Here is a 25,528-nt window from a genome sequence, read left to right on the forward strand (position 1 = left end):
CCAAATACCCAAGTGATTTTACAAAACTTGCAGGAGGGTCTGACAAATAAAAACACAGACTCTGAACAATGAAGTATGCCTGTTATTCACTATCAAGGCATCTAACTAGAAGAATTTTTTAGACAAACTAATTCACATAACAGAAATAAGATATCTAAAATTTTCTAACAATTGCTTACTTAAAACTGATTTAAATCAACAAATTTATCTTAGAAATCAAAATAAGCAAGATGTTAAGAGAAATTAAAAATTGTTAGAATTTAAAGATCATCTCAGAAAATCTGTCAATTCCTGCTCCTTTTCAAGTCTGATGTTACCACAACTTAAAAAAATAACGCTTCTGAGAAGGCACTACAATAATGAGCATACTTTTAATTTAACAAAAATTGGAAGTTGTAAAACACTGCTAAAGCCAAACAGTGATGAATAATCAAGTCTGTCAAGACTGTAATTCAACCCACAACAAACTGTCACGAAGAAGTAAAAAACAAAAAAACCCAAAAACCTGCTAATTTTAAGTTCAAATATTAGAAAGATTTTAAATAGCCTCTCAAAGGAAGGTTGACTCTGGACCTCCGTAATTAGATGGCCCCCAGAAGCTTAAAGCTAGGAGTTTCTTGAGCTGAAAATTTACCATTACTCATCTTATTTTGACCATAATTTTTAATTACTATATCGTATACATCAGTTTAGAGGAAAAGTGTGTTTCTGGAAATTACTGGCAGCTTTCGCTTTCCAGTCCACAGAGCCACCTTTAGGCCTGTGCATGTGTACATATCTACACACATATCACACACAGGCTGCAGAGAGCTGATAACGCTGGTCTTACTCCATTCATTCAAATGTTCTTTGATCAGTTATTTGTTATAAGCTACATACTGGGAAAAAGGACACAGTTGCAAAAACACGACATTGTAACTGCCCTGTTAGACTTTATTTTCCCCTAAATCTCTAATACCGGACATTGTCCAAGATGGAAAACTGAACGAGATGGACCCTCACACTAACTCCAGATGCCCATTCTCATGTTCTCGAAGACTGTGTCCTCTCACGAGCTCTGCACTTTGGTATTAGCGTTCTCATTAAAATAAATTCCTACTAGTTCCTACAAAACGTGGAACTAGTATTCGGGAACAGACTGTGACAAAGTAGACTCCTTTCAGATCCTCTTCTGTTTATTCACTTTAGAACTAAACTACCAAGCTACTGGAGACAACACAACAAATAAAAGCTACTCAGACAACTTCTGAAAGAGTTCTGAAGCAGATTTCAGGGCTGCCATTAGAGTTTCGGGTTTTACAATGTTCTTGCTCAAGTTACTGAAATTACATACCCTCCTTTATTAATAAGAATAGGGACACATTCAGTTTATTATTGACAGACAGTTTGAAATATTAGAATTAAAGTATTTGCATACTTACAAGACTCTGTGCTGTAGCTTTATTTTTACAGAGGAATTTGAAGCACAGAATCTTGCTAATTTCAAACCACCTGAGCTATAACTCGGCTAGTACAGCCCCATGAGGCCCCCGGATGAGAAGCATTCGACACAGACCCTGCTGGGAAGAGAAAAAGTGACAGAGAACAGTAATAGATACAGAGGAGACCAGGAAAACTGAATTATGAAAGAGAAGTGGAGGTAGAGAAACAGCATTGGGAAAAGTAAACCAACAAAAGCAAAACCAGACAGAACGAAAAAGAGATATAGATGACCTTAGTAGTAAGCATCTAAAGATCATCTCAGTAGTAAATATAGAAATTATGACAAAAGGATAAAAGATAGAAGAACGGGAAAAAAAAAGAAAAAAAACATGTCTGAATAGAAAAAGTTGTACATCAGTGTACAACTGAACAAGCTGCAAATAAGGAAAATACAAGTCATGCTCAATATGTTCATACTGTAAGAGGTACCGCCGGCTTTCAACTTCATATTTTGAGTCTCCCCACTACTTGTAAAGTATTCAAATTTCCAAACAACTACTGTGCTCTGCTACTGACTCATTTTTACATATGTTATACAATAACAGAATAACATACAGTAAAAACAGTTAATGTGCAAATTTAAAGTAAAGTCTTCCATGCATTAAAATTAAAGTGTGACCATTTTTGAACTCTTCAGCCATGTAAATATGAGGAAAACAAGCCTTACTTGCTGGGGGAAATGGAGGGAAGAAGAAGAAAATACCCCTAAAAACACCATAAAAATCTTTGAAATTCATAAATCTTAATGTTTACTAACATAAGACTTCCCTTTATTATCTTCAGCCAAAATTGGACAGAAATATTCAGGTTTTTGACAGTGCACAAATATATTTCTTTTGTGTACATTAGCTCTGATTTTCTTTTCTTAGCTAACCAAGTGGAACAGAACTCCTCTCTTGTTGCTGCTCTGCATTGTTGTAAATGCTCTGTCCACCTGAATCACGCTAACCACAGGCCTGAGCAAGTCCAGGCAGATTCCATATTTTAATCCTAGAAGCATTACAAATTATATGGAAATGTTTAAATGTTTTAAAATTTCTACTGTTATATGTGGATGATAACATAAAGACCTAACATTACACTTCAATGAAAAGTAACAGTCTAAAGCAGTAACTAACTAATGTCTACATAAGCCTTAAGAAGAGCTAATAAACTCTAGCAAAGCAATGAAACATATATTGATACTGAAAAAAAATCACTGTCTCAAGACTGTAAATAAAGAAGGTGTAATTTTATATGAAAACATTTTTCCTGTTGACATGTGCGATGCATGTGTTCAACAGAATTAAAAATGCTCTGTTAGAAAAAAAAATATTTTCAAGAGAAATGAGGACACTGACAATATAACTTACGTCAGAAATCATCAAATTCAACTGTTTTATGAAAGTTTTCCAGTAAGCCTGTAACCTGTTTAACTGAGAATTTGCCTGCGAGTACCTTGTACTGACTGCCCAGAGCAACAAAAGAACCACAGTAAGTACCACGTGAAATACTAACTAAACATTTACTTGCATTCTCCATTAATCTCTAAACTGTAACGGGGAATTTTTTTCTGTCTTTAGATTAAAAACATATGAAAATCAATTAGGATTAATAAACTTAATACAACACGTATCTTGACAAAGGACTGAACCCCCATTTTTAAAAAGATGGAGTTACATCACATGGCTATTGATTTACGGTTCTTTAGCCACAGAAGCCTGCTACTTCGAAAACGAAGAGTAGTAAAGCACAATTTTCAACAACAAAGTAAAAACACATCACCAAGCCAAGCACTTTAAACCAAATTAAGTTATTTTGTTACAAATAGAGCCTTTAGATGAGCTCTGTGATTTGTAAATACATAAACTGCCTTGCAAATCCTATTACAGATCCAATCTCTCTCCATTCATAAAACTGTTCCACAGGAATAAAAAACTAAAATCTTCAGAAGGACCTAAAATGGTAGTTTGTTACCTACAAAACAGAAAGGTGTGCAAAATGAACATTCTGCAGGTTCTCAATATAATACCAATATAGTAAATACACATTTTATACAGGAAAGTTACTACCTTGGTCACAAGACACTGTGCAACTGTTCACATGGACAGCTTGGAGGAAGGAAGGCATAAAGAGGTAAGAAAACTGAGAGAAACAACTGTAGACCAAATTTCAGGTTGCAAGATGAACATTACAAGCAAAATTATTTCATATGAAGGAGGAAAAATATACATATATTTGGCTTAGTGAAAAGAGCCTGAAATAGCTAACATAGCCAGACAGGATACTAGCTAAAGAAAACAACTATTTGTAGTCAGAACAATTGGTTTGGCTCCAAAGATTCAGCAGGTGATCACAATTTAGTGGAGGTAAATCTGCTTTCAACAGTACTGACGAAAACGGGCTAAAACTAGAAATAACAGACTGCACTTGGGGGAAACACTTTCCTAGCAGCAATCCAGAGGGACAGGAAAAAAAGGGCAATAAAAAAGATGTCCCTAACAGTCTTTGGACACTCTTATAGGGTCAGTCTTCCTTATCGTTTATGAGAAATACCTGATTTCATAAACATACCCATAAATGGAATTGGTTAAAATTTTTATTTTATTATGAAATCCTAAAATGTCTCCAGATCATATGCAATTCAAATTCCATTCCTTCTATCACATGTATATTAAAACAAACTGCCCCAATAAATGACACCCATCCAAAAAGCTACAGAATTCATGATAGCTGAGAAATACCAATTTAGTACAAATGCTGGTTATCTGGTTCACTGGCACATGACCAGTCTGACCTGCTATGCTCGCAAGTTTGTAACATTAGTGGATAAGCTTCCAGCATGTCTTCCACCAAGAAACAACAAAACAGAAAACCTATCACTAGGGTACCATCCAAAGCTGAAAAAAGGTTTTGCTCTGAAGAGTTACGTCACATCCAGAAATTCACAGCTTCTACTTCTGATCACGGAGTTGCTCGGAAAGGGGAGAGAAAAAAAAAAAAGAAACCCCAAAACCACACATCCACACCCACCCACACCACCCAAACATTAAAGATGCTCAAGAGCTGTTCTGCATAATCTACCTTCCTGTGCTGGTCATTCAGTTCTGGGAAGAACAGCCACCTGACCACACTGATGAAGAGGAGCACAGAGACACCTAAAACATGATATGGGACACTTCTTATTGTATCAAGAACTTGGGTTTCATTTAAATCTCAAATGCCTCGTTTTTCCAAATTCTGTACTTTAACTGGCAAAGTGAGCAGTCATATTGACTTCCACCATAAACGACCTACTTCTCAGTAAATGACAGCCAATGGCCTCCATTACTGCTAAAATCCTGTGAACTGCAGTGATTAAGATCTGTGGATAACTTGTACCTTGATTCACTGAAATAAGAGAAAACTTCCAAACCGTGCTCTAACAGCAGCAATCTGCCCAACTCCATAAACCAGCAACCCAACTACATCTTTGCGGTTTAGCAGTCACTCTTCACAAACACATCCTAAAAGGACTTCAGGGTAACATCTGCTAATTTGACCCATACCCTTTCCAGCTTATGAAAGGGTTATACAGAGTTACTTCTACCTCTGCTCAAAGCCATTACCAGGATCACCTGCAAAGAATCTTCTCTTCTCCAAACATGTAACTGTTCAACCAAAGCTTAACAGGACAACCCCATTCTATTACTCAGTGGCAATTACAGAGCAAGCTCACAGCGTAGACAAAGACCAACAATGTCATCTAACTGAAGAAACCATTTAGATCCAGCACAAACTGGATTCAGGCCAAGACATGAATATGAGACTGCTTTACTGCCACGGATATATTTCTTCCTACCAACAGACAGGCAACAGACATCCATTCTCATGCTCCCTGGTATGTGTCGTACACCAGTACTGCTGACTATGAGATGCTCAGCACAAGAAAGACATGGGCCTGCTGAAGCAAGGTCCAGAGGAAGCCACAAAAATAACCAGAGGACTGGAACACCTCTCCTGTGAGTACAGGCTGAGAGAGTTGGGACTGTCCATCCTCGAGAAGGGAAGGCTCTAGAAAGACCTTATTGCAGCCTTTCAGTACTTAAAGGGGGCTTATAAGAAAGATGGGGGCAAACTTTTTAGCAGGGCCTGTAGCGATAGGACAAAGGGTAATGGTTTTAAACTAAAAGAGGGTAAATTCAGACGAGACATAAGGAAGAAATTTTTTTGCAATGAGGGTAGTGAAATACTGGAGAAGGCTGCCCAGAGAGGTGGTAGATGCCTCATCCCTAGAAACATTCCAGGTCAGGCTGGATGGGGCTCTGAGCAACGCGATCTAGTTGAAGCTGCTCACTGGACAGCAGCTGGACTAGATGACCTTTAAAGGTCCCTTCCAACCCAAACCATTCTATGATTCTGTCCTACCATCCTCCCCAAGAGAAGCATTGATAATCAAACTTACAAAACTTGTGTTTTCTGGGTAGATGCCTCTAAACAGAAATTATTGGAAATCAAACTTCAACTCACAAAAAACTATGTGTTTCTGTCTTACAGACAAATACTTGAACTGTTTAAAGGACATACAACTAATTGGTAGCACTATCCATTACATAGTCAGACAACTGGTAACTCACCATCAAAAGAGCTTAGCATTGACAAAAAGCTTAGTTCATAGTGAATGATGTGCAATATAAAACCCTAAAGCTGAGCAAGACAGATGCAACATTGATGAGCAATAACTTCAGATTATGCCTGTAAATAACACCTAACAAGAACTAATGTCAATGCAGCAGTAAGTAAAAGAGCCGAAAACAAACCCATACTGAAAACCAACTTACGAGCAAGGGGGAAGGGTTTCTTAGACAAAAACACCTGATCTCCAGAGTAAAGCAGAGAAAACGCTGTCATAATCCTGAGAAATTTGGTATGTGGGTAAGCAGGCCTGAAACCAGTCTTTCTCAAAGCTACTGCCACTCACACGTACTCATGTTCACATAAGAAATATCATATTTCGAACACGGTACAAGTTCACAGAATCACAGAATGGTAGGGGTTGGAAGGAACTTGTCGGGATCACCTAGTCCAACCCCCCAGCCAAAGCAGGATCACCTACAGCAGGCTGCACAGGACCTCATCCGTGCAGGTTTTGAGCATCTCCAGAGAAGGAGACTCCACAACCACCCTGGGCAGCCTGTTCCAGCGCTCCGTCACCCTCAAAGTAAAGAAGTTCATCCCCATGTTCAGATGGAACTTCTTACGCTTCAGTTTGTGCCCTTTGCCCCTTGTCCTGTCATTTGGCCCCATCCTCTTTACACCCACCTTTAAGATATTTATATGTATCTATAAGATCCCCTCGCAGCCTTCTCTTCTTCAGGCTAAACAAGCCCAGCTCCCTCAGCCTCTCCTCATAGGACAGATGCTCCAGTCCCCTCATCATCCTCGCAGCCCTCTGCTGGACTCTCTCCAGTGGCTCATTTTTCTTGAACTGGGGAAGCCCAGAACTGGACACAGTACTCCAGATGGGGCCTCACTAGGGCTGAGTAGAGGGGGAGGAGAACCTCCCTTGACCTGCTGGCCACACTCTTCTTAATGCACCTCAGGATACCATTGGCCTTCTGGCAAAGTTTGTTTGGTTGAAGTTATATAAACACAGTACCTTCTTTTGTGGCATAGGTTTACAAATACTCTAGAACTCTGCTCAAACCAGGCTTTCAAAGAAGCATTAGTGAGCTATGCCTTCTGCTCCTTCATTTTATCTATGAGGCCTAATACCATTCTAGCCAAATCAACTCCTCAGTCCATCTATTTTTACCTTTATCTCTTCATCTTGACCACAGCAATCAAGTAAGCTGTAGCACAGAATCTTCACCACTTTAGAAACTGGACAGAACAGAGCACATTCCAGTTATTTATGGAGCAGCAAGCATGATAAATCTGTATTTTGCTGGTCCTCTGAACTAATTTCCATGAGCATTTTGCTCTTTTTCTTAGACTGTTCCATGGGTCTAGGCATGGGTTATGCAAAATGCTGTTTGAAGGTCTAAAATAAATTGCGGTAAATATATTTGTGCCTCAGGAAAAAATTGTTTTCTTCAGCAATGAAATCAAGAGTGTAAGAAACATCACCATCTACCATTTCACTATTTCCTAGGTCTTGCTCTGCTTAACATAAATAGTTAACAACAAATGTACCTAAACCTAGTAAAACCTTACTGAAAATACATTTCTCTAGGTACACTTCTAACCCTAGTGAAAACTTTAGAGAAGAGACAATAACCAACCATTCTGTTACCATACTGCTTAATGCACTAGAGAACAAATTCGTAGCGAGATCCTACACAGAGGCGGGGAAAAAGAACTGGAAGGATCAAAATACAGCAAATCACATTTTTTTATGACACACCAATGATGTTGTAAGCTCTAAGGATGTAAGGCAGTCAAGTGTCATAGGGAGAGTTAAGCTTTTTTATTTTTTAGACAAATTGATTTTGGTGTACAGATGAGCTTTCACGATACTGTCTGCAAAAAACAGCCTTTGTATGGGTAATTCTTACCAAGGGTACTATCATCTTGCATGACTGCATTCCTACCAGCAGACTACACAAGCTGTGTTAGATCACCAGCAGTCTCAGACAAATCAAATAAATCATGAGCTATATGAATATTCAAGGAAGACAGACAAGCAAAGAAACTTCGCTTCAGACTGAAGACAATCGTTATTCTCAACTAAAAAAGTAAATACATACGGCACTCCTACCGTCTCAGAATAAGGAGAGTTCTTATCAAGACCTACAAAGAACAAGCAACAGCAAGAACATTTAATGTCCGTTTGGATACTTACTACATTAACTCCAAATTGCATGTTTCAATTTACTTACTGAAATGTGGCTCTGCTCTTGCTTTCAGATTCAAAAACAAAACACTAAATTGATGAACTCAGCATAAATTAAATCAATTTTGATTTCCTTAGTCTGCAGACAGGCTGAAATAGTAGCCCCCAAGTCAATGAGTTAACTCACCTATTTTAATGGACCTTAAAAATTGTGATTATTTAAGTACTGATGGTATTAATTACTGCATTGCTGATCACTTATAGAAGAAATGTGTGCCAAAAAGCCCCCAAAAGTGTCCCCATAACTTCAAAAATATCCAGTTGTACCCTACGAGTTAATTCAAAAATTTTAAATGCAGTACAGGTTTACCAGAAGATGTACACAATGCAGTGTGAAACAAGAATCTGCATCACTGTTTTGCTGGAAGGAATTACAAAGTTTAGAGAGGACGAGTTTGGTTTAGTTGTGTACATTGTACAGTCTTATGCACATTAAGAGTGATACAATTTTGTTTGGTGGGTTACAGACAAAAATAAGGACTACAGCAAGAATAAACAAAACATTAAAGATGGCCTCAAATAAAGTTGTACTAAAATAGCAAAAAGAGAAAATATCTTGTTTCGGCTTTGTAGTTCACTTTTTCATTGCCTCAGTCAATCTAATTTTTGATTCACAGTTTTCCATATTGTAATACCACTTAATTTAGTAAAGGTGAGAATTTAGTCTGTTAGTAGAAATGAAATACATATTATATCAAGAAATTATCAAGATTTTCCGAACAGTTCATAAAAGTCACTGGAGAAAAACTAAATGTTGATATAATCAAAGTTATCTGCAGTAACCTACAACACTTTCCAGTAACAAACTTAAATTTTTTTAAACTCCAGTCAAATAAAAAACTATCAAGCATAGAGTATATTTTTGTCTCTTACACCAAACTCAGTGTAATTATTCTAACTATTTATCAATATAAATACTTTTAGGAACTGGATCACCCTTTTTTTTTTTTAGATCTCCAAAACCATGCTACAACTCCTAAAATTATTTTTGCTTAAAACTTTGCTCTAAATTGATTCCAAATCAGGTGTTTCCAAAGAGTGAAAAAAGAATTGTATCATCATACTAGGGTTTTGTTTGAAGCCAACCAAAGCAAAACACCCAGAATCCACTATCAGCTCAGTACGAGAAGGCCTAGCACTAACAGAATAACCCTGAGGTCAGAGCAATAATTTGTACAACTCTCATGCTGCTACTGCTAATCCAGAATTACTACCTTTTTGAAGACAACTAGCAACTTCACTGATCAGGCACAGTACTGACACTAAACAAATGCCAACTTCAACTGGGAATGATTTACACATACTCAAGACAAAACCTAAATTACTTCTGATCCAGATCAGGAGCCTTCCTCTATTGTTACACGACGTTAAAAAGAACTGCACATAAATTACATGTCGAGCATGTAAGAAGCACAACAAAAAGGGCAGGAAGGAGACAGAAATCCCAAACTACTATTTCTACATTACGAAAAAGGGTTGGTACTAGAGTATAACTGTATTTTAAATTGTAATCTTAAAAAATTGTAAGATTTACCTGTTGAACAAGGCATCTGGAAATTGGGACCATTGCTATCCAAAACAGGCAAACAGAACTGGGCACTTGCAGATCCTAGCATAGGATCCTTATCGCTGAGCATGTTCTTCAGCGAATCCTCTAAGACATTTTGACTTGTACTAAAATCCTCACAGACTTCATTCTCCAGGTTGGATCCTAGAAATAGGGCATCATCTAAGTGTTCAGTAGGAATTAAATGATTAAATGTATCAACTATATCCATGAAGACTCCTGTGTGTCTTTCAGCCCTATAGAAAGACAAGAAAAATACCATAAGAAAATAAGCTACAAATTGTAAAACACCTAAGAAACCAGCAAATTGTTTTGGCTGTTGCGTTTTGTAAAGAATGCTTAAGGTATTTTAGAAATGTAATAAAAAAAAAAAAATCTGCTTATGGCTTAGTATGGACTACTGTGTTTCTAAAAATAATTTCTCTAACTGCTTACTTTTAAAAGAAATACCATGCTAAGTTAATATGTGCTCCGCTATCAGCATCCGAGTGCTGCCGCTTCTACTGAGTGTGTATAACCAGGGTAGCTGAAACATCTCCTTTCTAAGATTTTTTTAAACCTTAACCAATCCAAGAATGTGGGGCACCAGAGGGAGGGGGAAATCAAGAACAACTGAACCTGGACAGCAGCACTGCGAGCGCCCATCTTTCTTCACCTTTAAATGTAAAAATGTGACGTCAGCTTCCACTAACATCAACAGAGCTGAGCATGCTCAGGAACCTGCCATACTAGGCCCAGAATTGAACAGGACTGTATTTCCACTCACAGAGGAACTACCAAGTACTTCATAGCAAGTAACTACTTTTAAGCAGTGAGGTCTTATCTCTATTATTTTTCACCTATCATTACATTCAGTAAAATTACAGAAATTTTATATGAAAGTCTGACCTTAGAAAAATATATGAGAATTCCGAGCTGGCTTCAAAAGGGCCAGGAGCCTTTTAGAAACTTCAGTTTTGAAGAAATTTGGGTAAAACTTCAGTAACTGTATTAAAGATGGCATCTACATTTTACAAGAAGGGATTCCCTATTTTCTAGATCACTTCTTTGCAATATAGCAGAAATGCAACTATTGCAGCAGAGATTCAACTAATAAGAATGTGTAACTACACAACAGAATGGAAAAAAAAGTCAGCAAAATTTTACTTCAGAAGTTTAGTATAAGCATATACTTAGAGTAGAGAGAGATAACTATAACAAATATGGTCATGAAGGCAAGGAAAATGGAGTGGTGCAGTAGTGCCTGGCTTCATTTGGCATACAGGGAAGTCCAGGAGATCAGTTTTGGCACACACAAAGCGGTCCAAGCTTTTGGAAACAGAAAAAGGACATATATTCTCTCCCACTCCTTCCTTCATCATCCTCCTCCCACAAACTAGACAGGATTATTTCTTTAAATGAATCCATTAATTAAAGGAAAAAGAAAAGTGAGGCTTAGAGTTTGTAGTGCTTGAATTACTTTCTAGATCCCTATTCCAGCAACCCACCACTAAATTATTCCAGTACCTACACATGCTTACTGGAACAGTAACTACGCTTCCTTATACACATTAAAGGGACATTTCTGTTTTAGCGACCAACATGGAAAACCCTAGCCATACACAGGTAAGAGCTCTGCTACAACTTCAACCTTATTTGTGCAATTTAATTTCATAAATTTACAAAACTACAGGTGAGCATGAAAAATGTTTTGTTTTCTTTAAAAAACAAGACAGTCTTACTGCCTTCTCCCATAGCACAGCTCAGAAGAAAACAATGGTCAGGCAGGACACTATGTCTTCGAAGAGCATGGTGCCTTTACAGCGTCTACACACTAACCACGACAAAACAGTCTAACACACAATGTCCAACTGACCAAACAGCTATCAAGAAGGAAAGTCAGGGCAAATCAGGTGCATTTAGCAAGCAGGTAACAGTGTTACAGCAGCAAGTATGTTCTAATTTGAAAGCTCCCTCACCAAAAAATTGACTATTTTAATCAAGCAATACAGTGCATAAAAACTATGCCACCTAGCACCTACAGCAGTCTGCATTCTTTTTGCAGTTGTCAAAATAATTTCCAAATCTGGGAACAAATAAAGCAGCAAGCTAACAGAGAAGTCCTATGCTGCACTGTATAACCTGTTTTTATTATGCCATGTAGTTACAACAATCTATACAGGGTAAACTACAAGAGCTGCAGTGGCTCAAAGTAAGAAAAGTCAGAAACAATTATAAACACTCCAATCCAATACCTTAAAACACCTTCCTGTAATAGCAGGTTTTTTTCATATTAGCGTCACACAAGCACAAGAGTAACCGACACAGCATGGTGAACCCTCTGACACTAACACTGTAATAGAACACCTGTGAACTACTGCAAGAAACCTTTTGTCCCCAAAATTAAAGAGTGGCAGGGGCTCTGAACACATTTACAAAAATAGATCTCAAGTTTTTTTCTGGATAGGAGGGGAACATCTATATAATTCTTACTCAAACATTGCTGTTACCAAAGCAGTGCTGACCACTGCATTAAGTGCAGTGTTAAACAGCAAAGCTTGAGCAGAATGTTAGCTCTTGCTACCAAAATTGCTGCTGACAGATATTAACCTCTGTCTTCAGCAATGTAATGAAAAAAGAATACCTACAGTTTTGCAAGATTACCATGCAGCCATTCAGAACACTAAAAGCACTGTGAAAAAACTGTCGAGGCAACTATACGTGCAATGGCCACAGCCATCTTCAACAACACCTAACTAGCTGTTAGAGAAAATTCAAGAGGAATTTTCTTGAAAGTTTTATTTCTGGAGCATGAGTCTGTGACCAAGTATAAGTTTTATCAAACTTTGCATCAAAGTCATTAGAAAGATAAAAACAAAATGGTTTTGCATAAAAATCCTACCACCACAAAATCTAGGATTGAAGAAATTGTTTCACAATTTTTTAAATAGTTATATAGGTTATCCCAGTCAAGTACATGAAATCAAAATTTTGCTTTACGTGTACAATCCTCTGCATAACTTGTACAGTACCAAGTTTAGAAAATTATTTCTAGCATTACTAGATTAACTATCATATGATGTGTAGAATCTGCGGGACTGAAAATGAAAGACACACTTCTTGCTAGACAGCTGTCAGAAACAGTTGCTACAAAAAAAAAAAAAAGATAATTCTTCCCTTACACAATGCCTAAAGTGCATGAATTTTGAACAGTTTATTTTGCATTTGAAACACTCTGAACACCAGGAAAAATAGCCAGAGGTATAGGTAAAAACACAGTTAAGTTTTCATGGTCATTTATTTCCAAAGATAACTCTAACTGCTCCGAGGAAGAATGTATTGCTCCCCTGGAACACAGCTGTGTCCTCCACTTGAACCCTAAAGGCCAGTAGCTTGGCATCACTCACAGCAAAAGCGCACATACCAAGCGTACTCCCATCGCACAATAATTCAAAAGTGTTTTCCCACTGGACAGTTAATCAGAAGCAACAGAATATAAAAAGTCTCATGTATGGAGAACTAGTGAGGAGTGTTCATGAAAAGGAGCAAATGATAGAGAAGGAAGTCCCAGCCATGTTCATTCTGGACAGACATGAAACCTCCCACGCGCTGGCTCCTGGAGCATCTGGGCATGTACTGAGACCGCTATAGCGCACAGCAAAGCAAGATACAGGAGTGTGGGTGCAATGAGTTCTGACCATCAAGAAAAGCTAAAATACAGACAGCATTCTCCTCAATTCCTTAAAGCATATTTCTCTTTCAAGACCGATTTGCTTCAATCAGCCCTCCCCACTGCAACAATAGGTACTCAAAAAAGTAACCCACCAACCAAAATCTTTCATCATGAAGTGATGCAGCACTAAAAACAACCCTGCTAAAAAGTACATCAGTTAAACATGACTTCCAGAATTTCTCCCACATTACATTTACTGTAAAATCTCTCCATGCTCACAACGTCTTTTCTTTTTCAGTCTGAGTCTTCCACCTTAAAAAACTCATTTCTTCAGTTGTTGAATTAGTTTAATTGCTAGGTATGTCATAATATTGCCTCAAATCCCAACAAATACTGCTATGAAATAAACATGCTGTAGGATCTGATACGGCAGATTTTTATCTTGTCCCCATTTGCTACTTTTTCATGACACCTCTAGCAGCTCTAAGTGACTTTCCAAAATTAAAAGATAAATAGGCAGAATGATCACTTGCTAAGGAAAGAAACTGAGATCTCAAACAAGCACATCCTTTCAAGCTAACCTTAGAGGGGAAGGAAGACTAGTATCTCCACAAGAGATACTGTACATCTTTAAGGTTTCTCATTGTTTAGTTTGTCTGTGAAAGAGGCAAAAAATTACTTCATAGAATCATTAAGGTTGGAAAAGACCTCTAAGATTAGTGAGTCCAATCGTCAAGTTCAGTTCCAGTTGTATTATTTTCTTATCAGAATACAGAAAAACAGTTTAGTGGAGATACCCAACTGTATCAGCAAGTCTCTACCATCTTACCTAAAATCCATCTCAAGCAGAGGTGATCATAAATTGTATATATCTCCAGAAATCCCGAGTGTTTCTTAGCTCACGTCCAGCCCAAGCATGCTGTCTTTGACCATGCTTTGACGGGACAATCGTGTTCGCAGTGCGGGTGCCTGAAGACAGGAGGTGAGAGGCTCTTCCCTCCTCTCCCCATGTCACCCAGCTCCAGTCCAGGGCTCTGAGAGAGGATGTGGGCCGACAGAAACTTACTGTTAGGTGCTGTGGGGTCAGGGGATCATCACGAGGGACAGATGATTATGATTACTAGGTTCAAACTACTTATTTTGCAGTGTTTCTGACGATGCCAGATTTGTAGCGTATTTTGCTAAAGCATATGAGTGCCACATAATTGTCTCAACCATTTTCCAATACCATCCTTCTGGGAGTCTGGCAGCAAATGTCGCTTTGTTACTTCAGTCCTTCTGGCTCTCCAGACACACGGACACACGCGTGTGTAACAGCAGTGCTGATGAGATTCTTGTAAACATTAATTTGAGGGCATGGGATAGTATTTGGTTTTCCGTTCCTAATGGAGGTTAATGCAAAACAAGCATTGCTTACAGCTAGAGAGAATCTTCTGTTAGCTCCTGTATGCCAGAGTGGACTCGAAGCAGCTGGAGAAAAGTTGCTTAGAAAGACATGTGGCAGTAGCAAACATGACTCTTTCTGGCTTGAGGTACTTCAGAATTACTGATTTATGCATAGTTTAAACTTCCATTGCAATAAAAATCTGCGGCTATGTTTGCGAGAGCAAATAGATCGCCTTGGTATGGGTCAGAGCTGGCAAGGCCAGAGGGGCCTCCCCACCATCCAGGCTGATGTCCCACCCAACACAGGCCTTGGCATTACACGTGGTGGGTCCCACGTCAGATGTCTCCATGCTGCAGACCTGTATAACCCTGCAAATGGCTGGCAGGTCTTCTGGGTCGGCGTCAGGACCGCTTGGAAGTCTGGCATGAGCAATCACTTTGCTTAGCAGGTTGCATATCAGGCATCTTTTAGAGAAAGCAGGGTGGGGAGTTTATTACGTGAAACAAAAGCAGACCGACTCTGAATTTGGAAATCCTTTCAAAAAGCAGAAATAATTTTTTAATCATGTTAAGAGAGCAACTAAGCGTAATTCAGTTTTTAATATGTTGTGGTGTATCAACAGGCCTACATGTATGTATGTTTACAAAGTTATTAGCAGAGAAGCTAATTTAATGCAGAAGACTGAGGTATTAAGATAGAATGAGCCAGAGGCTTCCATAGTTCAGGAAGCTGAAATTTTCTCTATTTTCACACCAACAAGCATTATCTCAAAATGGGTTATTTTGGCATTAGTTAATACTGTGTGGCTTAGCTATAAAGAGAGGCAAAATTCCTGATGGTTACTTAATTTTCTCTTGCTCTGTAATATTTCATTCATCTTTAACCCAGGGGGCTCAGATTTGCCTTTAAATCAAAGACAGTGTGGAGATGTGAAATTACTTCTAGTGGGTCCTCGTGAGCCTGCTGATGGGGTGAGTTTTCATCCTTTTCACTCACAGGAAATTTGACTGGAGATAATAAATCAGGTTGCGGTAACTGAAAACTGCCAGCAGTGGTAGCAGTATGTTAGTGCACGGCCCTTTTCGTACCAAGAAGGGCGCAGATTCAGGCCACCTACTACAGGCATCCAGCTGTAGGGTTATTGATGGCACTTGGCCTAGCCTGACCAGGTCAGAGCACTTGGGTAGTGTACCCCTAAATAATCACTGGGAAGGAGCAAAGCGTTCCCGGAGAAACTAGCTGCTCTTGGTTTGGATGGGTGTGCTCTTCGCTGGATAAAGAACTGGCTGAATGGCCGAGGGTGGAGAGTGGTGGTGAATGGAGTTAAATCCAGCTGGCGGCCGGTCATGAGTGGTGTTCCCAGGGCTCAGTTTTGGGTCCAGTCTTGTTTAACATCTTCATCAACGATCTGGATGAGAGATCGAGTGCTCCCTCAGTAAATTTGCAGATGACACCAAGCTGGGTGGGAGTGTCGATCTGCTGGAGGGTAGGAAGGCTCTGCAGAGGGATCCGGACAGACTGGATCGATGGGCCAAGGACAACTGTATGAGGTTCAACATGGCCAAGTGCCGGGTCCTGCACTTGGGTCACAACAACCCCATGCAACGCTGCAGGCTTGGGGAGGAGGGGCTGGGAAGCTGCCTGGTGGAAAAGGACCTTAGGGTGTTGGTCAACAGCCAGCTGAACATGAGCCAGCAGTGTGCCCAGGTGGCCAAGAAGGCCAACAGCATCTTGGCTTGGATCAGGAACAGTGTGGCCAGCAGGAGCAGGGAGGTGATCGTGCCCCTGTACTCGGCACTGGTGAGGCCACACCTCGAGCACTGTGCCCAGTTTTGGGCCCCTCACTGCAAAAACACTGAGTTGCTGGAGCGTGTCCAGAGAAGGGCAGTGAGGCTGGTGAGGGATATAGAGAACAAGTCTTATGACGAGTGGTTGAAGGAGCTGGGGCTGTTTAGCCTGGAGAAGAGGCTGAGGGGAGATCTTATCGCTCTCTACAGCTACCTGAAAGGAGGTTGTAGTGAGGCAGGTGTTGGTCTCTTTGCTCAGTTGACTAGTGATAGGACAAGCGGTAATGGTCTCAAGTTGCGTTAGGGGAGGTTTAGACTGGATATTAGGAAAAATTTCTTTACTGAAAGAGTGGTCAGACATTGGAACGGGCTGCCCAGGGAGGTGGTGGAGTCACCATCCCTGGAAGTGTTCATAAACTGTGTAGATGTGGCACTTTGGGATATGGTTTAGCAGACATGGTGGCACTGGGTGGATGGTTGGACTTGATGATCTTAGAGGTCTTTTCCAACCTGAATGATTCTATGATTCTATGACCGCATACTAAATTGTTTCCCTTCAACACCAGGTATGTGCAAGCATTAGGAGGGACTGGTGGAGGACGTGAAGGTTGGAGGTAGACTCGGCTGCAGTGACCATGAAATGGTCGAGTTCAGGATCCTGCATGGAGGAAGCAGGGCGATAAGCAGGATCAAAACCCTGGACCTCAGGAGGGCTGACTTTGCCCTCTTCAAGGAGCTACTGGGAGGAATCCCGTGGGCCAGGGCTCTCGAAGGCAGGGGGGTCCATGAGTGCTGGTCGCTTTTTAAACAACACTTCTTCCATGCACAGGAGCAATGCATCCCCCTGAGAAAGAAATTTAGCAAAGGAGGCAGGAGACCTGCATGGTTAAACAAGGAGCTTCTAGCGGAGATCAGGCAGAAGAGAAAGGTGCATGGCATGTGGAAAGAGGGACAGGCCACTTGGGAAGAGTACAGAAACATAGTGAGAGCATGCAGGGATGCGACGAGGAAGGCCAAGGCTCACCTGGAATTGAAGCTGGCAAGGGATGTCAAAAACAACAAGAAGGGCTTCTTCAACTACATCAGCAGCAAAAGGAAGGCTAGGGACAACGTGGGGCCGCTGCTGAATGAGGCGGGTGTCCTGGTGACGGAGGATGCGGAGAAGGCAGAGCTACTGAATGCCTTCTTTGCTTCAGTCTTCAGTGCTAAGACTGGCCCTCAGGAATCCCAGGCCCCGGAGGTAAGAGAAGAAGCCTACAGAGAGGACGACTTTCCCTTGGTCGAGGAGGACTGTGTGAGGGATCGCTTAAGCGATCTGGATGTCCACAAATCCATGGGCCCCGACGGAATGCACCCACGAGTGCTGAGGGAGCTGGCGGATGTCATTGCTGAGCCACTCTCCATCATCTTTGAGAGGTCCTGGAGGACTGGAGAGGTGCCCGAGGACTGGAGAAAGGCCAATGTCACTCCAATCTTCAAAAAGGGCAAGAAGGAGGACCCAGGGAACTACAGGCCGGTCAGCCTCACCTCCATCCCGGGAAAGGTGATGGAGCAGCTTATCCTGGAGGCCATCATCAAGCAAGTGGAAGAAAAGAAGGTTATCAGGAGTAGTCAGCATGGATTCACCAAGGGGAAATCATGCCTGACCAATCTGATAGCTTTCTATGATGACATGACTGGCTGGGTAGACGAAGGGAGAGCTGTGGATGTTATCTACCTTGACTTCAGCAAGGCTTTCGACACAGTCTCCCATGATATCCTCCTGGGGAAGCTGAGGAAGTGTGGGCTGGATGAGTGGTCGGTGAAGTGGATAGAGAACTGGCTGAATGGCAGAACTCAGAGGGTTGTCATCAGGGGCGCTGAGTCTAGTTGGAGGCTGGTGACAAGTGGTGTCCCTCAGGGGTCAGTACTGGGCCCAGTCTTGTTTAACTTCTTCATCAACGACCTGGATGAAGAGTTAGAATGTACCCTCAGCAAGTTTGCTGACGACACCAAACTGGGAGGTGTGGTAGATACACCGGAAGGCTGTGCTGCCATTCAGCGTGACCTGGATAGGCTGGAGAGCTGGGCAGAGAGGAACCTGATGAGGTTCAACAAGGGCAAGTGCAGGGTCCTGCACCTGGGGAGGAACAACCTCATGCACCAGTACAGGCTTGGGGTGGACCTGCTGGAGAGCAGCTCTGCGGAGAGGGACCTGGGTGTCCTGGTGGACGACAGGTTAACTATGAGCCAGCAGTGTGCCCTGGCTGCCAAGAAGGCCAATGGGATCCTGGGGTGCATCAAGAAGAGTGTGGCCAGCAGGACAAGGGAGGTTCTCCTTCCCCTCTACACTACCCTGGTGAGGCCTCATCTGGAGTACTGTGTCCAGTTCTGGGCTCCCCAGTTCAAGAAGGATGAAGAGCTACTGGAGAGAGTCCAGCGGAGGGCTACAAGGATGGTGAGGGGACTGGAGCATCTCCACTACGAGGAGAGGTTGAGGGAACTGGGCTTGTTCAGCCTGAAGAAGAGAAGGCTGCGAGGGGACCTTATAAATGCCTACAAATATCTGAAGGGTGGGTGTCAGGAGGATGGGGCCAAGCTCTTTTCAGTGGTGCCCAGTGACAGGACAAGGGGTAATGGGCACAAACTGAGGCACAGGAAGTTCCGTCTGAACATGAGGAGGAACTTCTTCTCTCTGAGGGTGACGGAGCACTGGAACAGGCTGCCCAGGGAGGTTGTGGAGTCTCCTTCTCTGGAGATATTCAAGACCCGCCTGGACAAGGTCCTGTGCAGCCTGCTGTAGGTGACCCTGCTTCGGCGGGGGGGTTGGACTAGATGACCCACAGAGGTCCCTTCCAACCCCTACTATTCTGTGATTCTGTGATTCTGTGATTTAATTTTCCAACTATGTATTTGGATTTCGATTAGATATATTTGTCTTGATATTTTAATGTTTTCCTTTACACGCTTTATTCAGTTTTAACAGTATTCCTACACCATTTATTTCACTAAGCAAAAGTTAAGTTTCACACTTCCAGGTGACATTCACTGTAACTACCTTCTCTCCTCCTCTGCCCACAGGGTGACTTTCATACATTAGTTTACATTTTAAACTTGACTTTCATATATTAGCTTATATTTTAAAATTAACAATATAAAGTAGAAGTATTTGTATGTTTAAAGATTGACAATTTAAGATGAAATCTGGTTTATGAAAGTCCTTGGAAGTTGGACTTCAGAAAAATATTACTACAAAATGTTAACAAAAATAATTGCCTAAATTAGGAATGGGGGGGTGGGGAGGGAAGTCTGAAGGAACCTAACCAAAGAAAAAAGCTCACACTTCTTGTTTAGGATACTGAAAATCCTGGATGTTGAAGATCCTATCTACTTCACTGACCTACCTGAATCAGCGAGTCTGAAGCTACTGAAGACCACATAGTAACATTACGATTTCTTCCATTTCATTTATGTACCTTTCTGAATAGTGTCTGCTGCTTCCAATTCACTGAACCTGTCTAGTGCCTTTAAAAGCTTTTGTAAATCTAGTTATTGACTGGGCTATGTTGGAAACATTGCAACACTCAAAACATAAAACTTGGTCTCTTGTCCTGTAAACACCGAATAACTGAAAGCAAGTACTAGTCATAGTAACAGTAGCAGACTCCATTAAAAAAATCCATATTATCTTTATTATTATTATATTTATTATATCCATATTATACTTATTTCTTCAAGTAGTAGTAATAAACAATGGTCAGAAAAGTGTACAAAAGGCACAGAGCTATTTGGATTAATAGCACCTTAGATGTCAAAACAAACGGGAAAAGCTGACAGCACTGTCACAGAGGAACCAAACAGTAAGTAACAATAACTGACAAAAACTTCTCAGCCGAAGAAGGAAACTGCACCTTAATTGACATGAAACTAGTTAACAACACAGGCAGCCCAAAACAAAACAAAAAAATCCTCGCCCGAGTCTTTTGGTAACTACTGTACCTAAAAAAGGTATTCAAGGTATCAAGTGTATTTCCTTGTTCACCAGAGCTGTGATGCCAGGCCACCCCACATTGCTCAGTGATACCTTGACTCCTACAACCCACCTAACAATCAATGCTTCAAAATGCTGATGCTGAGCACAAGCAATTTTTACTGCCATTCTCCCCCTTCGTCACATACAAAACTTTAAAGTTTAAGGTCACAAGCACCTAACTGAAAATTAACCCTAAGTTGGCACGTGTTCATGTTTTAAGTGCTAGAACCTGCATTCATTCTTAACGTTTATGAGTATCACAGCACCAAAAGCCAGAACTGATGCCCAGGCCCTCTGTAGTAACAGATTTTGGCCAACAGAGCTCACAGTCTAAACACATCATGGGATAAAAAAGGAAATCAATACCAGACAGTGCATCAGTGGCAGTCGGTAAGAAAATCTCAGCTTGACAACTCTCACACGAATGAGCTTTCTGCTGAGGTTCACACTGGCTCAAATCCCATCATCTAGGGCAGTCTTCAAGAATTAACTGACAAAACATTTCTGACAGGACACACGATTTGATTTATGAGCATATGAACTGCAATATAGCCACAGAAGTGTCTTTGGAACTGTTAAAGAAAACTTCAGCGCCCTTTCTCAAAAGAAGGATGCAACACTTGGATGGAATATGGTTTGCTGAGTTTTGGCCTTTGAGCAATATCAAATTTGATCTTTCTCGTTCCCCATCTCCCTTCAAACAGGACACTGTCAAAGATCTGCCTAATAGCAACATACACTCAACAGTTTTACCAGAAACAACAATATTACTGTAAAGGAGGCAAAGCTGTATGCCAGAAACATCAACCCGTAGGCATCCATATGCCACCTATTCCCTTATTTAAATCCCCTATTTATTATTTTAATCCCCTATTTAAAATTAAAGATCTAGCTTTCAGCGGCAACAAAACCAAAGACCTGTCACAGATCAAAGAACCAAAAAACATGTAAATCTGAGCATTTCATTCATTCTTCACCAGCTCTTCTATACTATTTTTGTTTCCCTCACCCTGAAGTCTTCAGATTCAAACACCAGCTGGCCCAAATCTTATCACCCTGCTACTGAAATCTCTATAGTCTGACACATCAAATCCACATCCCAAAAACTATCTACAATCTGAAGGCGTACGCTGCTCCCCTCACTGACACAGCAGGTCCCTTACTACTTGCTATCACGATACTTGAAAGAAGGGCAGACAGCTAAGACATTTTCTTTATTAAACCTTCACTATCAAAAAGAATTACATCACCAGTCAGAACTGCACCTCATTTCAGTGAACAGGAAGAAAAAGTAAATTTCTACCAAAGGATTTAATCAGAAGACTAAGAAATGCAGAAAAAGTACACAGAAAACTTTTCTTAATCATACAAGACCAAATCATTGTACCACAGAAAACTAACTTCACAGTTATGTTTTGATCAGAGTAACCTCTCCTCCAAAAAAAAAAAAAAAATATTCCTCATCCTCACTTTATAGTTATGAGAGGTACATAGTGCTGCACTAGAAGTTGTGTTCCGTCACAAAAATGTCTTTACATTGTGAAACCTTTCAAATGTATTTTGTAGTGTAGGCTGTTTTGCTTTGCTGGACTGTCCCATCAATGAATACTCTTGAATCCCTCCAAAATTAAGCATAATCTAAGACTATACATCATTTTACTAATCTTTCTACCACTACATATACCTCTAGAACTTGTAAACTCACTATCAAGAGACATTGTTACAATTTCATTTGTAAACAATTTCTGAATTTGTCAGTGCCTCTCTGACAATGATTCATTTGGAAATATCCATTAGAATTCAGGGTTTTTTTTTCAGAAATAGTTAGAAGCTTAATTGCTAAGCCTCGTTAAGTTTTCCACAGAAATATACCATCCACCATGTAGCTATGCTGACACCACTCAGGCAGATGTCACTAGCTGTCTCTATTCTTCACTCTTTACTGCTATATATGAACACTCATATCCCAAATCAGTGGACTTTGTCATTGCCACTACATAATATTACCTTTCATGAATATTCCTTTGCCATAAAAAAAAAAAATTCTGACATAATATCCCCAAGTTATATAATAAAACACTGAAAATTCATTATCTCCTAACATCTAAAAAAATTTCATACAATATACATTGGCTCAGCTCATAGCACAACATGAGTAGTATTTACTCCGTGAGGCAGAGCTAAGCCTTATAAAAAGAGAAGGCCACGGAATTACGGCAGGTAAGAATTACAGACTTTTTAGAGCTTTCACTTTCTTAGAAAAAAAACACCTCACCATTGTGTTGAATTGCTTCAGTTAACTACATTGAACTAGATCTAGCCAACACGGTTTGTAGTTACATGCCCTTTCAGCTGCTTGAAATTCCTGAGGGTTTGCAAATGTAAAATTCATATAAAAACTGAATGACTGAGTAACAGTCAACGACAGCTGAGAAAAATCTAGGTGTTCAAACTCCATATTTATAGGTATAATCTTTAAAGCTCAATACACACACTAAAAGCACAAGCTACTTGGCAAAGCAAAAAGCGAGCTGAGCAACAGTTTCACTGTGGGCTACACACTAAGTGTAAAGACTACTCAAATTATTCCAAGAAATATAAAATCCAGGTTTTCAAAATCTCCCTTACAGTGCACCCCAATCCTTAACAGAATCACTTATTAAGCAAAACAAACCATGAATTAGTGGTGTTAAAGAGCTGCCATATGTTTACCATCCTCACTTTTAATCCTACAATAGTTCCACTGTTAAGTGACATTAGCGTCCATTTTTATGACAGCAAATGTATAAAAATGACATAACGGATTTACAGCTACATAAAAGACAACACCACAACTACAATTTGTATGGTGCTGTTGTCATCCCATGTTCCTGTCTTCTCCTCCTCACTTTTATGCTTCATTCTGCAGGATATTTCTCCTAACTCAACCTACACCGCACAGAGTGTTCTTCTTCCAAGCCCTCACCTCACGGCTGTAACACGTCTCCACTGCGCAGACCACACAGCAAGCACACTCGCAATCACATGAGCGACGGCTCTTCTAAAGCCTTACAGGTATTTAATTCCATTCCAGCAGCAAGCGAGCAGTGTGGACACACTGCCTCAGAAAGAGCATGGCATCCACGAACAGGATCTGGAAATACCACCAGGCCACCGGGTACCAACGACGACTGCATTTTCTCCTGCCGTTCCTACAGTGGGTACTTGTACACAAGAGTTAAACACAGAAATTGTTGATGATGCTAAGTTTGAGAGACGGGAGGAGGAGCCCGGAGCAGGTCAGACCAATAGCAGGAAGAACAGCAAGGCCTAAATTGGTGTTCGTTCCTCAGGTTTGTATGGGGCAAGAAGGCATGAGCGGCTCAAGGGGTGGGAAAGGACAAGCGCTACTAAGAAGGGACAAGACCCAGTAACGCAGGGCCGGGACAGCAGTGCGGGAAGGCAAGCGGCAGCGCGGCCCCGGGCAGGGAGCCTGCCGCAGGGTCCCGCACGGCCGCCGGGGCGGGCAGGGACGGGAGAGGCCGCTGCAGGCAGCGAGGCCGGGGCCCGAGCCCCATGCCAGGTGGTGGGGCGATGAGCCCGGGCCCCGGCCGGCCCGGGGCCCCACGGGGCGCAGCCTCCGCAAGGTCAGGGCCGGCGGCGCAACCAGGCGGAGCGGAGCAGCGGGACTCGGCCGGGAGTGGGGCGGCGGGGGGGGGGGGGGGGCGCCCCCCGGGCCCGTCGCCAGACCGCGGGCCGCCTCCGCGCCCAGCCCGAGCCGGCGGCGCCGCGGCGGAAGCAGGCCGCGTCCCACCCGGCCCGCCGCGCTGGGCCCTGCCGCCAGGCCACGCCAAGACAGGCCGCGGCCCCGCCGCCGCGGCAGGCCCGGCCCTGCCCGACCCGGCCGCCCGCCGCGCCCCAGCGAAGGCAGGTCGAGACCGCGGGGCGCGGCGGGCCCCTTCGCCCCCGCCTTCCCCCTCTACTCGCCGCGGCCCGGCGGCGGTAACTCACCCTGCTCCGCCGACCCGGCGCTGCCCCGGAGGGAGGACGCGGCGGCCGCGCCGAAGGGAGAGAGAGAGCGGCGCGCGCGGCGCGGGGGTGCGCGCGGGCTTCCCCGGCCCCGGTGATCCCGGCCTGGCTCGGCTCGGCTGGCGGTGCCGGCCGCGTGCCCGCTGCCCCCGTAGGCGCGCCCCCGTAGGCGCGCCCCCGCGGCGTCAGGCGAGCGGCGCCGCACCGGGCCCGGCCGCTCACGTGACGGCGCTGTTTATGGGGGGGGCGGACGCGGAGCTGCGCAGGCGCTGGGCCGGGGGCGGCCGGTAGCGAGGCCGCGGGGGACCGGGGGGCGGACGGGTGTTCCCCGCGGCCTCTTCCCTGCAGCCGGACCTGCCGCCCCGTCACAGGACTGCGCCGGCCGCTCCCCGCCGCGCCGGGCCCCGCCAAGGCCCTGTCGCCGGATCCGGCCTGCGGGGGGCCTGGAGGCCGGAACAGCGAGGGGAGGCCAGGGTGGCGGCCCCGCGGGGGGGCCGTGCGCCTGAGAGGCTTGGAGTTGCGGGTCGGTGGAGGGTGGGCGGCCGTGGGGGCCGGCAGGTTTTCCCATTGAACCCCGTGGCCCGGCCCGGGCACCGCTCCGACGAGTGCGTGCGTGAGTCCGTGGCCTTTGCCTGGGGACAGAGCTGCCGCCCTTCTCGGCGCAGACGCTGTTTGACAACCTTCTTGTGGTCAGTCCTTCCTGTGCGCCGGCGGCCTTGGTGGGTTCCGTCGGCTCTCCGTGTCGCAGGTCCACCAGTTACTACAGGTTGGACAGGGACA

General features: G+C 42.7%; 1 protein-coding gene across 12 annotated transcripts in view; it reads right to left on the reverse strand.

Moving 5' to 3' along the window:
* PHF3 (PHD finger protein 3) overlaps positions 1-24,872 on the reverse strand; it is a 57,607-nt gene extending 32,735 nt beyond the window's left edge. For 4 of the 12 annotated variants that reach the window (XM_075414609.1, XM_075414605.1, XM_075414608.1 and 1 more), the window contains exons 1-2: positions 3,534-3,572; positions 1,422-1,556 (exon numbers count right to left, since the gene is read on the reverse strand). Coding sequence is in view for 2 of the 12 variants with exons in the window: in XM_075414599.1 (XP_075270714.1) it covers positions 9,870-10,113 (244 nt within the window). In the remaining 10 variants the exon portion in view is untranslated. Of the gene's footprint in view, positions 1-1,421; positions 1,560-3,533; positions 3,573-9,869; positions 10,139-23,705; positions 23,944-24,730 lie in introns of those variants that run through there. The other 8 variants (XM_075414604.1, XM_075414606.1, XM_075414599.1 and 5 more) reach the window with 7 other exon arrangements.
* Between the last annotated feature and the right edge of the window lie 656 nt (positions 24,873-25,528).

Source organism: Opisthocomus hoazin, chromosome 2 (assembly GCF_030867145.1).
Source record: "Opisthocomus hoazin isolate bOpiHoa1 chromosome 2, bOpiHoa1.hap1, whole genome shotgun sequence".
Classification (NCBI taxonomy): domain Eukaryota; kingdom Metazoa; phylum Chordata; class Aves; order Opisthocomiformes; family Opisthocomidae; genus Opisthocomus; species Opisthocomus hoazin.